Source organism: Hemicordylus capensis, chromosome 6 (assembly GCF_027244095.1).
Source record: "Hemicordylus capensis ecotype Gifberg chromosome 6, rHemCap1.1.pri, whole genome shotgun sequence".
NCBI classification, from domain to species: Eukaryota; Metazoa; Chordata; class Lepidosauria; order Squamata; family Cordylidae; genus Hemicordylus; species Hemicordylus capensis.
This window is the reverse complement of record NC_069662.1, coordinates 16,941,361-16,958,664: the sequence shown is the minus strand read 5'-3', so window position 1 is coordinate 16,958,664 and position 17,304 is coordinate 16,941,361. Positions and strand designations below refer to the sequence as shown.

At 46.0% G+C, this 17,304-nt stretch overlaps 2 protein-coding genes across 4 annotated transcripts in view; one reads left to right on the top strand and one right to left on the bottom strand.

The window, feature by feature from the left end:
* Nucleotides 1-2,180, top strand: part of LOC128329491 (uncharacterized) — a 5,648-nt gene extending 3,468 nt beyond the window's left edge. For all 3 annotated transcript variants that reach the window (XM_053260823.1, XM_053260824.1, XM_053260825.1), the window contains exons 4-6: nt 903-1,067; nt 1,166-1,345; nt 1,427-2,180. In XM_053260823.1, coding sequence (XP_053116798.1) covers nt 903-1,067; nt 1,166-1,345; nt 1,427-1,577 — 496 coding nt within the window. In that variant the 3' untranslated portion in view covers nt 1,578-2,180. The remainder of the gene's footprint in view (nt 1-902; nt 1,068-1,165; nt 1,346-1,426) is intronic.
* LOC128329492 (ras-related protein Rab-35-like) lies at nt 2,181-17,304 on the bottom strand. Its single transcript, XM_053260826.1, has 6 exons — nt 15,574-17,304; nt 8,004-8,054; nt 6,656-6,779; nt 5,961-6,085; nt 4,653-4,777; nt 2,181-3,567 (listed from the first exon to the last, which is right to left on the bottom strand). The coding sequence occupies exons 1-6, from the start codon at nt 15,626-15,628 to the stop codon at nt 3,439-3,441; spliced, it is 609 nt and encodes a 202-aa protein (XP_053116801.1). The 5' UTR covers nt 15,629-17,304; the 3' UTR covers nt 2,181-3,438.

Here is a 17,304-nt window from a genome sequence, read left to right as displayed (position 1 = left end):
GACTTTTAAGAGTCTGCCCTAAATAAAAATGTGAGCTCTGAGGGGAAATTGTACAGTTTGTGACCTAATGGTTCAGTACACATTTTTGTATTATAGCTTGCTCACGGCTATTCTGTGAGCAGGGGCGGGAGAACTGGTCTTGTGGTAGAACACACGAATTGTACCCTTTGCTAAGCAGGATCCACTTGGATGGGTGACAACATGTGAGCACTGTAAGACATTTCCCTTGGGGGATGGGGCCATAGCTCAGTGGAAGAGCATCTGCATGCAGAAGGTCCCAGGTTCAATCCCTGGCAACATCTACAGGTAGGGCTGGGAAAGACCCCTGCCTGAAACCTGGGAGAGCCACTGCCAGGCAGTGCAGACAATGCTGAGCTAGATGGGCCAATGGTCTGGCCCAGTATAAGGCAACTTCCTATGTTCCATGCTTTTGTAATCTGGGGGCATCAAATGCTGGAGGGCTGGATTTTCAAAATGAAAATTCCCTTCATGGCTTAACAGATCTACATAAGAGCCCCTAGTGGCGCAGTGGTAAAACTGCCGCCCTGTAACCAGAAGGTTACAAGTTCGATCCTGACCAGGGGCTCAAGGTTGACTCAGCCTTCCATCCTTCCGAGGTCGGTAAAATGAGTACCCAGAATGTTGGGGGCAATATGCTAAATCATTGTAAACCGCTTAGAGAGCTTCGGCTATAAAGCGGTATATAAATGTAAGTGCTATAAGAGACACGATGTGCCGCACTGCATTGCAGAAAGCGTTATGTTCACAGTAATATGCTGCAGTGCATGATGGTCTGTGTTCCAAGCCTATTCAGAGAACTGTATTTGGTATGAATTGGTGCTCTGCAGGAGCAGTGCAGCTGTACAGAGCATTAATTGCCACCACTTTCTCTACCTCAACAGGGAACCCAGCTCCAAACATTTCCTTTCAGAGGACAAGATGGCTGCCCGCTTCAATTCTCTCAGTCTGGACAATGACCACATCTACGGTTCCAATGGCTTCCCTATCCAGGATGAAGACTCCACATGGCAAGAGGCGTACCTGCGGCTGAAAGAACTGCAGCGGAGGTAGTGGGGACTCAATGGCCTTGTGCTTACGCATCCACAATCAGGCAAACTGAGTACTGAAGCTTCTTTTGTGGGATCTCTCTCTCTCTCGCTCTCAGGCTGTCTCAAGATGGAACAACTGAAGAAACAGGTTCAACAGATGAGGAGAATGAGCTCAACAGTGTCATTGTGGATGGGGAATTCCTTATGGCAGATTGCCCCATGCTGACACATCCTTCCCACTTACAGGAAGTACTCGGAGGGGTCAGTCTTGTACCTGAAGAGACGTTTCTCTCTCTGTAAGTACAACATGGAATTTGGGAGGAAAAACAAACAAGCAAATGGATCAAATTCATGACTACCGTCCTCTCTTTTCACAGGAACCCTTGCACAGAAGTTGTCCTCTGGAGCCCACCTGGCAACTCAGTCCTGCACACCATCCGGACACTGATGGCTGTCCCATCTTCCCTGAGTCCTTCCACACAGCCTCAGCAGGATGTAGGGCTGACACAAGAGGAAATGGAAATATGAGCTTTTGCCTCTCCTGTTCGGCTTCCTTTTGAAGCCAGACTCATTTCTCTCCAGCTGGCCTATCTGACTCTCAGCATATGGCACCACTTATCCAACCTGTTGCATTTCACACCAGGATTGGGATACCTAATGTTTTCAGCTGATTGCAATAATCTGATCCTCTCTCCATTACTAGTTGCACACATTGAAACAGTTGCATTATGCTTTACATTGTCCTCTATTGCTATTTTCTCTTCCAGTAGGAATCTAGCCAATACTACTAGGAAGTGTGAGGGTGGTGTCAGAAGGTGCTAGAACTTAACTTGCAATAGGTATTTTTAAATTTTCAATTTCAGAATGACTTTCTAACCTCTTTTATAGTGGAAAAAATCCTTATCACAGCAGTCAGATGTTAACTTCCATCCAACGGAGTAAAAGCTGTATTTTCCCCCTTGTGATCCTTTTACTCAAAAAAAGTCATCCAAGCTTTTGGTCCATGTAGCCGATAGCCAAGTGCTGTTTCAAATGGCTTTAAGAAACAGCATCATGACCAGTTTTTCCTTCAGCAAGCACCTAAGAGTGGCAGCGGTCAGTCTTGGGAGGAAATAAAAGCAGCAGAGGTGATTTCATATCTAAATGTTCTTTATTGAATAGTGGTGTCTCCTTAATGAGTTTAATGCCATTAGCAGTGGGTTAAAACAAGGATGTTTTAATTATATACATTTGTGTATATAAAATAATTCATAGAGCAAACATATTGCACAGTCAGGATCCTTGCAGTTAAAGAAAGAGGGAGGGGTAGATGAGATTTCACCGTTATGCCCCACTCAAGTTGTGGGTTGTAGAGTGGAGATCATCTACCAGCTCCAGATATTCAGATATAGTCTAGTTTGGATTATTGCCTCCCCACCCCACCCCATCCCCCGACACACACACACACATCCAATTAGTTCCTCAGTTTCAAGAGGGAGACTGGGCAGATAGAATGGCACCCCAATCACAATTTCAGATATGGGGTAGGGAGGTTATCAAAAATTACTTTTTATAGCCCCAATCCTATTTGGAGGTGAACATATATAGCTGTTCTCTCAGAGACCTGGGGTTTACAGCAGCAACAAAGATGAATGATCCTATTCCAGATTCTGGCAGGAAAGGAATACATCCTGGTTTCTAAGCCACATCTAAAGACTGAATTCCAACCAAGCCTAAAGAGTTAAGAAAACGGGCAATTCAAACAATTGCTAAATGTATTGCTATGACTTGTTCCTCAAGATTTCCCCCACTTCAACATATATGTCAGAGTGTAGTTACAGAGTAGGGTACTCTCCAAGAAGTTAATGCCCACCATTTCCCCCACCACTGCTGTTCCTAGAGCAACCAACATTTTTATATTTGGACTGCACTGCAGTGGCCACATAGGTGGGTGTATATATATGTGTGTATGTGTAAAAGTAACAAATGAAAAGTTTCAAGGCAGAACTGCAAATGTTGGGAACAGACTATACCTCCCCAACTCATCTGTGTCCCCATCCTACTCATCACCTTGTTACAATTTGTTTCAGCAGAAGAGTTTAATGCTCAATGTTCTTCAATCTACCCAGCCCCCATTTTTGCAAATGCAGCCCTTCCCCCACCCTGCCAAAAGTGAAGAGGGATTTCAGTGCTTACATGGATGCTCCATCCCAGTAACATTACCTCCCTAAGGGCGGGGGGGGGGGCAGGGAGCACAATTCCAGTGTTGTCAGCATCCACACAGACTCTTGTGCCCCTCCCACAAAGATTCCCACACATGGCTGCTTTTTTTAGCACACATCCCTGCCCCCACTCAGTCCAGTCCTTGTTGGAATGTGGGGTGGGAGAAGAGAATGCAGAGGTTATCCCTTCAGCAGCATTTCTTGACAGATGGTTTCTTTTTGGACTTGTTGATTTTGACGACCTCATTTTGCTGGTGGAGTCGTGCCAGGTTCTCTTGTTTGGTTCGGAGCACCATGGCTGTGATGGCATTGAACATCTGGAGAGGAAAAGGCAAGACAAGAGGGGCTGAACCTTGGATCTCCCAGCAAGTTCTCTCTCCCCTCAGACAGTCACCCAGATATCCTCCTCTTCAGACACCAGGCGCTTTCCCATATCAATGGGCCTCCCAAATCCTGCACATGCCTCTCATCTCTGCTGTCAGAGCAGTCCATGGCCTTCCCCCACCCATCTCTCTGCTTCTAAATCCCCAATAAATTCTTGCCTGTGACATTCAGCTCCAGCTGTCTGGAGGTCTTCTGCCCTTATTGCCCCTTATGCCTAAGACTCTTCCAGGATACCTCCACGTTGCCATCATCCTCACTAACTTGGAATCACTCTTCGGTGCTCAAGGAAAAAAGCTGTCTTGTGGTAACAAGCATGAATTGTTCCCTTTGCTAACCAGGTCCACCCTGGTTTGCATGTGGATGGGCAACTACATGTGAATACTGCTCTAAGATATCCCTGTAAGGGGATGGGGCCATAGCTCAGTGGAAGAGCTTCTGCATGAAGGTGGTCCCAGATCCATTCCTGACATCTCCAACGCCTGAGATGTTGGAGAGCCACTGCAAGTCAGTGTAGACAATACTGGCTAGATGAACCAATCGTCTGACTTGGCAGAAGGCAACTTCTATGTTCCTAACGCCTACCTTTTCTGTAAAACCTCTGGCACAACCCTCTAGACCTCATGCTCTACTGTACCAACCCAAATATACGTAACAGAAACACATCTCTTTCCTCTCTTTTTTGCTGCTTCCATTTCCCTCTCTTCTGTTACCTCCCCTGTGTTATAAGGCCCTCCGTACAGGGACTTGTTCTTTTGCGTTCTAGAATAGCCATAAACGTAAGCCCTATGTACGTTATATTCAACATACATACATGAGTACACTTCCTTTCTGTACCCTGTGCTTGAGGGGATCTGTACCCAGGTTCACTTTCAAGATGTACACTTGCAGTCACTCACACAAATATGTACAGATACCAGGATACATGTAAAACATAATGTCTGAAGAGGGCTTTAGATGGTGCTAAATAAACTACTAATGACCCTTCCCGTTTGCCTGGCACAACCACTTGGTCCAATACCTCTTCAACATTGACGTTCTCTTTTGCGCTGGTCTCAAAGAGCCGCACTCCCATCTGCTCACTGAACCGCCGCGCATCGGCTGTTTCCACTTGCTTCCGTGATGGATCTTCACATTTGTTACCCACTGAGAGTTTGAGGACAGGGAGGAGAAGAGAGAAGTTAGAAGTAGACTATGAATACGCACATTTATAAACCACTTCTCAACAAACGTTCCCAAAGTCACTTTACATAGATATTATAATAAAATGGATCCCTGTCCCCAAAGGGCTCACTATCTAAAAAAGAAACAAAAGATAGACACCAGCAACAGCTACTGGAGGGATGCTGTGCCGGGATGGATAGGGCCAGTTCTCCTTGCTAAATAAAGAGAAACACAACTTTTAAAAGGTGCCTCTTTGCTCATTTAGAAGGATTAAAGGGATCCAAAAAGAAGGGTTACAGGGGAAAATATTTCAGGAGTACCAATAGCATGTTTCAACCCAAAGGGAAAACCGATTTACAAGTAATCTTGTCAAGGCAGTAAGTGAATGGTTCTGTGATCTGTTAGAGCAGTTGCATTATCTTGACTTGGTAGGTTCTGAAGCAGTTTTCCTTTGAAAACTTACTTGGGTTTGGAACACATCAGGAATTTGTATATACAGTTGGTGCTCTTAAAGCTTATTCCGCCCCACCCCAGGAACTGCAAGTAACCAGAAGGTACCAAGCAGTGTTCCCTCTAAGGCATGCGCACATGCGTGTGCTCACAAGTTTTTTGATGTCCGCTCAGTAAGTTTTAGATCCCGCTCAGGTTGAATCGGGAAGGCCCCACTCTGAATGCATGTGCGCACACATTGCCTTGATACTGCCACCCAGAACAAAACTCGTTCAGCACACAGATGAAAAAAATTAGAGAGGACACTGGTACCAAGTAAGCTCAATTTTGAAACAAAAAAACAAATTTTTTTGGTCATTATGCAATCAGCATGCCACAAGGCTTCCTGGGATATGCCTTTCTCATCTTAAGGTGAACAACATTTCACCAAGGATTTGCATTACTGCATATGAGTAAAGTCCTCTGAAGAGATGCAGCCACTTTTTACCAAGTCAGACCATTCGCCTACCTAAGTCAGTATCATCTTTGCTGATCGGCTTCAGCCAATCCAGGATTTCAGATAAAGGTCTTTCCCAACCCTATCTGGGGATGCCAGTGTTGACTGGGTTCCAGTGTGCCATGACAGCAGCAGAATTCTGAGTCTGGAAGTCAGGGCTGCTAAATTCCAGAAGACCAAGGAGGTGGGGTAGCAGGGTTGAGTCTGTAAGTCACTCACCTAAAATCTTGCAGACGGTGTCACAGTTCTGCCCAATCTCGTGTAACCAGCGCTTGACATTAACAAAAGACTCGGGGTTTGTCACATCATACACGATGATGACACCATGAGTGTTACGGTAATACCTGTCCCCGGAAGACCAAGAGACCACAAGATGAGTTCCAGATCCTGCAATAGGCCCCTCCCTCTAGAAAGCCAAGCACCCTTTGCTCCAAACTACTTGCTTCACTTTTGTCCCAGAGAACCTAGAAATTTCATCTATTCCATATCTCTCCCCACATTCCTGTGTTTTAGCCCACTAACAGGGCTGGCTAAAATTTCAGGAAGCCTTTGGCAAACTTCCCTCCATGGGCCTACCTGGATGGGCCTTGAGAATGCCACTCTCACTATTATACAAAGGTTATTTGCACAGAAGTATTCTAAGGATCAGCAATGAGTCACCTACCCAATGATGCTAGCCCAGCCCACAAAACCTGAACCCCTTTTTCTCCATAACTCAAGGTGTCCTAAGCCAGTGGTTCCCAACCTCAGGTCCTCCGGATGTTGCTGAACTACAACTCCAAGCATCCCCAGCCACAATAAATTGTAGCTGGGGATACTGGAAGTTGTAGTTCAGCAACATCTGGAGGACCCCACATTGAGAACCATTGTTCTAAACTAATACCAAGGGTCCCCAACTCCTCTGTCAGACTCACGTGGAGGTGATGGTCCGGAACCGTTCCTGTCCTGCAGTGTCCCAGATCTGCAGTTTCACTCGCTCTCCATTGATGACTAGTGTCCGGATTTTGAAATCAACCCCAATAGTTGTGATATAGCTGCCTGGGGGTGGGGAGATATGGGGAAGATACATGGAAAAAAGAATGGAGAATCAGGAGGGGAAAAAGAGAGAGGGGAAATTGTTGGCAAAGAGACTGAGATATTTACCAGTGAGAAAGAACAATATACTAATGCAAAAAACAGACTACAGGAGGGAACAGACAAGACAACAGAAAAAGGAGGTGATCTCAAAAATACCACCTTTGACACTTGGGATTTAATAACTATTCAACTGTGATGGCTGAAATCTCAAGCGACATTTTAAGTCATCACAGTACAAGTAGTTAGGAGCAACATGAGAACTGAATGGCCATGGGCCCAAGCCCTATCTATCTATCTATCTATCTATCTATCTATCTATCTATCTATCTATCTGTCAAATAAACAAAAATAGCTCCCTGTCCACAAAGGGCTCACAACCTAGAAAAGAAACCTGATAGACACAAGCAACAGCCACTGGGGGGATGCTGTGCTAGGGAAGAACAGGGCCAGTTGGTCTCCCCCTGCTCAACAAAGAGAATCACCACATTTAAAAAGTGCCTCCATGCTCAGTTAGCAGGGATGGCTTCGCTGGGTAATCCTGGGCACTTCAGTCTTGGTTCTCCCGTCCAGAGCAGAGGAACATCAGCACCCCACACACAACCCCCCCCACACACACACACACTCTCTCCCCGCCCCCACACCAGGCTTGTTATGAACACATGTTTACAAATAGACATGGCCATTGTATCTCTCACTTGGCTACCCATAGTTATGAAAGTCATGACCTCACCAACGGAACATAAATAAGTGGAACTGAACAATAAATAGGTGACTCATCAAGTCAGTGGCTGGGGCAGCAGAACTTCATTCTAGAAACATTTATGCTGCAACTCTTTTTTTAAAAAAAAATAAGAAATCTGCAACTGTCAAGGGCTTGGATATGGCTTTGCCAGCAATGCAGTTGCAATTGAGATGTGAAAGTGTTCAGTTAGATTAGTAGAACTGACTCTTAATTCATCCAGCAGCCAGAAATGAACAAATACTCTGAATTAACCCACTTTCCTACTCATTAATGCTTTTGAGCATACTGTACGCTATATGTACATTATCCACAGATGCTTTAAGTGAATTACAGAATATTCAAGTTGGGGCATGCTTGGTATGGGTTAGGATCCAGTACTGCCATCTTGTCTGCGAGGAAAATGGTTACTTAGTAAGCCAGAACACAGGAGAGCAGTTACTTACCGGAGAAAGTATTGTCTGCAAATCGGAGCAGGAGACTACTTTTTCCAACTCCTGAGCAAGGGGAGAGAGAGAGAGAGAGAGGAGAGGCATTAGGTCACTCAAAAAGCTAGATGTAATGGTTCAGCCATTATTATGCCTTCCCTCTTTTTTTTTCCTCTTTTTTTTTAAGATCCTCTGATGCAAAAGCAATCCTAGCTATCAACAAAGGTCACATGCTCCCCACCCAAAGCAAACACACCCACTCAGCATATTTGCTCAAGAGAGTCACTCCCATCAAAGCTATTGTGTCCCATGCACAGCTAGAGAGCGGCACTCTCAACTTGCAAGGAATTATGCGGAAATGCTGAGGATTGTGGACTGCCTCACAGGACCTCAGTGAACTGGAGAGAAGACAGAACATACAAGGCGGGGCGGAAGAAGGTAGCACCTTTAGTCTGAAGAGTCAACAGTTATGTTCTACAGCTCAGGAAGAGAACTTGGGCATTAAAAGCAGAAAGGAGGACAATGAAGGGTGTCCGCCAAGGGCCACAGCTATATCTGTGCACATACCATTGTTTGAAGTAATCATGTCACACAACAGGGCGAGGCTCGAGGCAAAAGCATTCAGGGCTACAACTGTGGGGCGCAAATCCTATCCACCCACGTGGCACGATGATGCCACACGTTCACATGACCCTGGAAGAGTGTCTTGTCCTCTTGGCTGATCAAGCCCACCTCTCCTGCTCCTCCACTCCAACAAAACCTTTCCCAGGGGAGCTGGACACAGGCCGCCTCTTCCCAGCTTCAGAACCTGGCTGGCTGCGTGGCAGTTCCAAAGGGAGACAAACCCATCTGATGCTTTCTCATCACACACAAGAAGACTGGAAGAGAACCTCCAGTACATCTTTCCATGCTGTGTACTAGGTAGATACACACGTATTGCCAATTTAGGGTAGCCCCCAGATTTTGGCTTCTCCACCCGGCTGCTAAATTCCACCAAGATTTAAAAGGATTTCAAATGCACTGCCCAGATTTTACTCTGGATCCGATCACATGGCAGGGCAGAGAAGGAGGGCAAAGTATACAAATCTGTCAAATGAATAAATATAGATGCAAATTAGGCCACCCGGATTTGGGAAGCTTGAATATGGCAACCGTCACACACACACACACACACACCCCTACACACCTAAAAATCCATTGGCTCTGTGGTTCAGAACAGGTCAGCAAGGCCCCTTCATGCACCTGGTGACAGCACAGTGTGGCGATCCAGTGCTCCAATGCAGCGCGGGAGGGCAACCTTGGCTCCCAGTTGTGGCTGAACTACAGTTCCCACCATCTCCAGCCATTACTGTGGTGGCCGAACTTTATCCCCGTGGTCTTCTTCCTTGTAATTTCAACCCTTTGGTTCTGGTCCTGCCCTCAGGAGCAACGGAGAACTAACCTGTTCCTCCTTCTATGTAACAGCCCTTCAGAAATTGGAAGATGGCCATCGCGACTACCCTCCAATGCTCTCTGTGAAGCCCACTAGGTGGACCTGGGCCAGTGAGGGAGGTGCGAAGAAGAGAAGAATGTGAGTTTGGTTACGTATAGTGAGGCTCAGTTTCAGGAGGGCTGAGAAGAACTGCACAAGTAGCTGCCACTTGTAAGTCAAACACTGGCCCGAGTGTATTATGCTGTATGAGTGTACAGGTGGACCTCGGTATCCACAGGGGTTCCATTCCCCGCTTCTACCATGGATACAGAGGCATTAAGTCAATGGAAATGGGGGGGGCATAGTTAAAACGGGCAAAGGGGGGGGCTGCCAAATAAAGTGCCCTACCGTGCTCCGTGTGCTTCTAGCAATGCCCCCCCCCCGAAGTCCAAATAGTTCCATTATTCTGTGATTTTTCATGGGGAAAAGGATTTTTTTTAAAAAAAACCCTAAATGAGCCACAAAATGGCTCCCTTTCACAAAATGACTTTCAAGGTCATCTCCGGCCATCTCTTGCCCCACAGATATGTGAATTTCACCTTCTTTTCACCTTCATACTCACACGTATGCCTAGGTTGGGTGTCAATTACCCAGCCACAGCTATGCAAAACCACAGATAGCAAATTTGCAGGTAATGAGGTTTACCTGTACAGGTGTCTGTACACTTGTACATGTGTTTGTGTGAATGACTGTACCCATGTTCATTTTAAAAGTAAACCTGGATACAGGCTCCTCAGATACATGGAAGTGTACTTCTGTACCTGCGTTCAGCACAACATGTGAATGACTATACCTGTGTACAATGCACGCTCATTGTACGAGTGTTGGACATAACATGTGAATGGGCCTTCAGACTGCTGAGAATTCTGAACACCTACTCAGAGACAGGCAAAAACTGGGGTGGGAAAGTTCATAGAGCGAAAGAGAAAGATCATAGTCCACCGTTCATCTATGTTCTTTTTTTTTTTTTAATGCGATTTAGTTAATTTTTAAACCACTTTTTAAAGCAATCATTCCCAAAGCAGTGTATAATTTAAACAAAGCAAACTATCAATATTATAATCATTAAGCTCTAACCATAAAATATGAAATCAGCAACACAAGCCTCAGGAAATCCCATGTAGTCAGACAATCAGAAGCCAAGCAAAATAAGAACATTTTAACGCCCTTTTGAAAAACAAGTACCATGCCACCACAGAGAAGGCCCTGTCCTTGCCAACTGAACTTGAGAGTGTGGCAAGGACCTGAGACGAAGCTCATCTTTTCTCCTCTAGAGAAATTAAACTTTGGAGGAGCAGGGAAACAATGGGTGAAGAAAGACAGCCAGCAGCAACAGGATTTTCTCCAGCCTTCTTTGCCACCTCTGGGAGAACCTTCAAAATGCTCCAGTCAGAGGCCAGCTCACTGTTTTTCACAGGATGAGAGCAAGATGTGGCCTGGCTCTTTTGGAGGCCGAGGGAGTGTTTCCCAGGTGGCTGACCATATCACGGGAGCTCTAGATTCCACGGCCCAGCCAACCTGAGAGGCAATATCCATCTAGAGGCAATATCCATCTGGGGGCCATCCAAGGCCTCTCCATTGCCTTCCTGGCCTATTGGGCCTCTCTGGCACCCAGCCTGGGTAAGCAGAGGAAGATTACCTTCCAGGCCCCTTTGAGTGCCTGATTACATCACCAGGCACACAACCAACCTCGAGGCCTCAGCAAATACAATTTTGTCCCTTTTAAAGCCCATTTCAAGGTCTGAAGATACAACCTAGACTCCAAAAAGGGCCAGGAAAGAGACAAAGAAACCTCTGCTCAAGTTTGGGCAACCAGTTTTGCTAACCACACAGTCCGGTGGTGTCATCCTAGTATCCATCTCCTAACCTTAAAGTGCTGCCAATAGCATTTTCAGGTTAGCAGGAAAAATGAGCCTCATGAGCCCGATTCAGACATTATGCTGTACAAGAGTACATATGTCTGAACACTCATACACATATTTGTGTGAATGACTTTGCCTGTGTTCATTTTAAAAGTGAACCTGGATACAGGCCCTCCAAATGCATGGTACAGATAGGAAATGTACTTCAGCATAACATGTGAATGACTGTACCTGTGTACTCGTTGTACAAGTGCTGAACACAACATGCGAATGGGCCTATGGAAGTCCTGTCCCTGCCAGGGTTGCAGTGGAGCAGAAGAGAAATCTGGAAAGGAGTTACCTCGCCATAAGTGACCAGCCTGCCCTCAGCATTTCCCATTGTCACTGTAAACTGTAAGCACTCTGGGGCAGGGAACTGTGCAGTTCTTTTGCTCTGTGTAGCAAGAGTGGCCAGCCTCAGGCTTTCCAGCTTTTGCTGGACTACAACTCCCATCTTCTCCAGCTGCAGCTGGGGATGATGGGAGGTGTAGTCCAACAACTACTATGCAGAGCATGTAGCACTTGTGGGAGTAAGCAAATCCCTCCTAACTGCAGCCAGCATCATGCGTGAACCCACCGATATCTACTCCTTCCAACCGTGTTACGTTTTGATCTGTTTAGAACTCCAGCTTCATTCACATCCTCTGTTTGGCGCCACACATTCAGAAAGGTCGACCTTAAGTTAGAAAAGAGCTCCCAGTAGAAAGTAGCAGAAGCAATAACGGGTTTCTAGGACAAAAACCATATAGGAATCATTGGTGAAGCTAGCTCCGGTCTTGTGGTAGCAAGCATGTATTGTCCCCTTTGCTAAGCAGGGTCCACCCTGGTTTGCATTTGAATGGGAGACTACATGTGTGAGCACTGGAAGATACTCCCCTCAGGGGGTGAGGCCGCTCTGAGAAGAACACCTGCCTGCTTGCATGCAGAAGGTTCCAAGTTCCCTCCGTGGCAAGATCTCCAAGATAGGGCTGGGAGAGACTCCGGCCTGCAACCTTGGAGAAGCCGCTGCCAGTCTGTGTCGACAATACTGAGCTAGATGGAGCAATGGTTTGACTCGGTAGAAGGCAGCTTCCCATGTAGCGGTGAACAGCCCAAAGAAGAGAAGCTTCGGTAATGAGACAATAGTAAAGAGGAAGGTCACTCCAGCTCCTGTCATCAGCCACAGGAGCAATGGCTCCTGGGTAGTTGTGTCACTTTCATCCCTTCAAGGGTAGCATCTTATTCCCTCCAACCAAGAGGGTGGGACATCCATGGAACATCCACCCAGACCCACCTAAAAGTCAATACTTGTTCACTGTGTTCTGCTAGAACCAAGAGACAAGTTATCTCCTCCTCTGCCCTTCCCTTCCCCTTCTCTTGTGTGTCTTGACATTTTCCATTTTAAGCCCAAGGGCAGGATCTGTACATTCATTTGTCATTTATGCATAATGCCCACTAGCAACTTTGCATATTCAGTTTTAATTGCTGCGAGCCACTCGGGAGAAAACTTTGTCTGAAAAGTAGCCCTTCCAGAATTCTGCATTTAACACCAATGCCTCAAGATCTGGTACCGTGCCCATCAGCCAACTGTACTAATAGCCAGTGTTTGCATTTTTGTTCCAGGCTTTGGGGCGACAGCCCAAAGACCTGGTATTAAGACTCAAACTCATTACAACCAGAGTTCTCAAACTTGGCTCCCCAGATGCTGTTAGACTACAACTTCCATCATCCCTAGACACAATGGCCAAAGGCTGCTGTGGCTGGGGTTATGGGAGGTGTAGTCCAACAATATCTGGGTTAGCTGCTCAATAGTGAACTGAAATATATGCAGCACTCTTTCATAGTATCTCAGTGGAGCTCATGAAACAAGAGATCTCCAACCAGAAAAATGAGGTTTCCTTAAATGTTGCTAAGTTCTGTCTGATTGCTAGTAAAATTAGACAACAGACACTGGTTTCCTCACAGCCGGAACAGGTTGCACGTAGGGGGTTTAAACTTAGTCAGTGTCGTATTGGGCTGTTAGGTATAGTTTTTATGCCAGTTGTACTTATTGCATTATGTTCACACACTTGTTCTCTTTTGTTCAACCTGTATTGGAGTTGTTTGCTGGTCTGTGACTGTATCAATAAAGACTGTTTGAATAAGAGATCTTTGTTGAACAGGATGAGCAGCCTTTGGCTAGCAAAAAGGTGTTACTCTGAACTCCTCTCCCCAACAGCGGCCAGGATCCCTGGCTGCTGACCAGGACCTTCACTTTGCTGGGCCAGGTCTGAATGAAACATACCAGAGTATTCAGTGACTAATCCAATAACACAGAGCTGCACAACTGGGCCCTCCAGATGGTTTTGGATTACTACTACTACTACTACTACTACTACAAATATGTATATACCACTTTTCACCAAGGTTTCCAAAGCGGTTTACATAGAGAAATAATAAATGAATGAATAAAGATGGATCCCTGTCCCTTAAGGGCTCACAATTTAAGAACTACAGTTTCTAGACTACAGTTCCTGTCACTCCCACCCACCGTGGCCAATAGTCAGGGATGATGGGAGTTGTAGTCTAACATCTGCAGCAGGGCCAAAGTTGTGCAGTTCTGCAATAAGCGTTTGGCTGCATGAATGATATGATTTTTTAAAAGCTGATCTGATTACACATCATTATTCTTGGCTGCCTTTAGTTTAAGTTCTTCCAGAGTCAAATAGTATAAATAGGTAGCTTGGGTGAGCTTAGAAACAGTACTTCCCTGCAGGGATGGGCCAAGGTACCCGAGGAAAGGTGCAAAATGCTGCCTCGCCCCATTCCCCTGATGGAGGCCAGCCCCCCAAAGGAAGAGAGCTGGTCTTGTGGTAGCAAGAATGACTTGTCCCTTTAGCTAAGCAGGGTCCACCCTGGTTGCATATGAAAGGGAGACTAGAAGTGTGAGCACTGTAAGATATTCCCCTTAGGGGATGGAGCTGCTCTGGGAAGAGCATCTAGATTCCAAATTCCTTCCCTGGCAGTTGTTGCCAGAACCTAAAGGGTATACTCGTGGGTCAAATGGGCCGTAACCCAAAATTTGGCTTAAAATAAGCCAAATCTGGCAACACCTCCAAGATAGGGCTGAGAGAAATTCCTGCCTGCAACCTTGGAGAAGCCGCTGTCAGTCTGTGTAGACAATACTGAGTGAGATGGACTTATGGTCTGACTCAGTATATGGAGGCTTCCTATGTTCCCCTTTCAAAACCAACCCTTGCAAGCTCTGAAAGTGGCACAGGGAGGCAGGAAGATTGCTAGTAGCCTCCTCTTGGCTTGCAAAGTGAGCAAGGTACTCCTCGCAAAGACCAGAATGGTCCCACAGAGCTGCTCCAGTGGTGACCGTAGGGGGAAATCTTACCACCCTGCTGGCCTGGCACCCTGAAGCTCTGCCACCTCGGCAAATGCCTTATGAAAGGGCCGCCCCTGCTTCCATGCCCTAAAGGGCTATGCATCCATGTTCATACACAGCTGCCCTCACAAGTTGGCACAGCTAGGGCCAAAGCATGCTGGGAACCCTGCGAACCTCATGGGAAAGCTGTGGCTCTGATTCGTTATGTGGCTAAAATTTAACTGTAAGTGCTTCTTCAGTAAGTTTCCTTAAGATAAGTAAGTCTGAGGGATGGTAGGGAGTTGAAACAGTATGGAAGTGACAAGAGAAAAATAAGAGAAAGAATGGGGAGGAAAAAGGTAAGAGGCAAGAGAGGTCCATCAATCCAACCAGTTACTCCCAAAAGTCATTACAACAGTAACATACACAAGAAAGCCAACTATAGTTTGCAGAAAGATATTATGAAAAACAAAATAAGAAACAGGTTACACATGCACGCACACAAAAACCAGCACAAAAGAAGAAAAATTAAGAATGACAAAGAACTGGTTTAAATATGAGAAAACGAGCAGAATCCACACCAAGTGATAGTAGCCAAGTAAAGACAGGAAGCAAACAGGCTTGCGGGAGATTAAAGAGGGCAAATATGGACAGCATCAAGACAAACAAACAGAGATAGAAAGAAAAGAGGCTTTTAAAAAAAGAATATGGAGTGAAAAATCAAAAGAGCAAGAGAAGACATACTGAAGCGTGGCAGGATCAAAGGATATCTGGAAGAGGATTTAAGAGGACCATGAAAACACAGCAGAACAGATCAAACAGAATTTGGTGAGGAGTAAATGAAAGAAAGTGAGAAATGAAGGGATCATGTAAGAGACCAGTTCTTACCAGAGTCCCCAATGATGAGCAATTTGAACAAGTGGTCATAATCCTTGGCAGCCATTCATGTGCTAGGTCAGCTCCTCCTCCTGTTTCTGCCAGGCTTCCTTCCTTCCTTCCGGGATTCTCCACCACTCCCGCACTTTCCAGTGGGAAATCTGTTCTGCTTTAAAGCCTCATTGCTGCTAATCGGGACATAACGTCCAGCATGACAGTGTCTTATCGTTTCCTTCCTGCTTTCCAAGATCCTGAAATCACTCCCGGTGCAGGATCGTGTTGAGCACAAACAAGGACACCCTCTTTTTCTTCAGAAGTGTCTTATAAAAATGTGGAGGTTGTATTTGTGCCAAGTGTATCTTTGGATCAGAGGGGGGCGGGAAGAGGTGCAACCTCTACTTCCAAAAGCTTTGCTTCTTTCAAATAAAAAGAAAGAAATGAAAAGAAAAAGCCACACAGCTCTCTTTGACAAGGGAGTTCCTTCCTATGATGCCAAGAAGCTGTATAAGATGTGTTTTTGCTGTTTTTGTTTCTTAAGCATGTGATCCTCAGATGCAACACATTGGTTCAATCCAGTTTATCAAAATCTCAGCTGCACTTCTGTTGGTTGGAGGGGGGGGGGGAAATAAGTAGGAGGAAGTGATGGACTGTTTCTTCCACAAAGGGTAATTTTCCTTATATCCAAAGGTTGGGTGCCAGAAAGTGTCGCAATTTGTGAAGAATAGAATTCCAGAGGGCAAAGTCCTTCAGGGAAAGAAAGGGGAGAATAGAGAGGGGTTGTTTCCTTTTTCTTCCTCTTTTGATCCCAGTATCCAACAGGGGGAAACAGAACTCACACTCCCAAAATTCTCAGTTCGTCCAAAAGCATAACAAAAAGTGAGAATTAAGACCTAGCTATTAAAAAAAAATGAACAACCACCAAACATCACTCCAGAAAGAGAAGAAAGGATCGAGTATCTTTGTCCAGATGTGCGCTAAAAAAAAAATAGGAAGAAAAGGTGACACTAACCAGAATCTGACATGTATTTTCAGCGGTGGAAAGAGAGCACAAGATAAAGGGCAGGAGGTTAGGGAAGAAAGAAGCAGAACACAAGTAGCTGACGGAGAAGAGAGAAAGGAAAAAACAAAGCAGGTTATTTCCACCAAAGAAATATATGCCCGCTGGCCTTAAAGTTTCCCAAAAGCTCAGGCAGCCTTTTCCGCCCTAATAAATGAGAGACGGGGGAATGTCACAGAGGGGGGAAGCTGTGAAAGAAAGAATAGAGAGGAAATAAAGGGAAGGAAGGGACGCGCGAGAGGACGAGTTGCAAAGGACTTTAGTAGGAGTGAATGCAAGATCGGGGAAGGAGAGAACGCGGTATAGGAAGGAGCGCAGGATGCATTGCGAGGGAAGAAAGAGAGAGAGAAGGTGGGATTTTGTAAAGAGAAGGAAGAGGAGAGGCGTGTGGAGAGCTTAAATTGCCAGGCCAGGCAGGTCTTGCTGCTGCTGCTGCTGCTGCTGGTTGCCCTCTCTCCTCTCTCCCTGCCGGACGCGGGGCTGAGATCAGATGACCATGGAGCTCACTGTTGGCTGCTTGCTTGCTTGCTTCCTGCCTCTCCCCTGCTGCTTCTAGTTCTGCTTCTGCTTCCTCTTCCTCCTCCTCCTCTTCTTCCTCCGCCTCCTCCTTCCCGGCCGCACAGTACAGCCGCCGCCACTCCCGATTGCCCGGGCTGATGGAACGCGAAAGTAGTACAATCCAAACC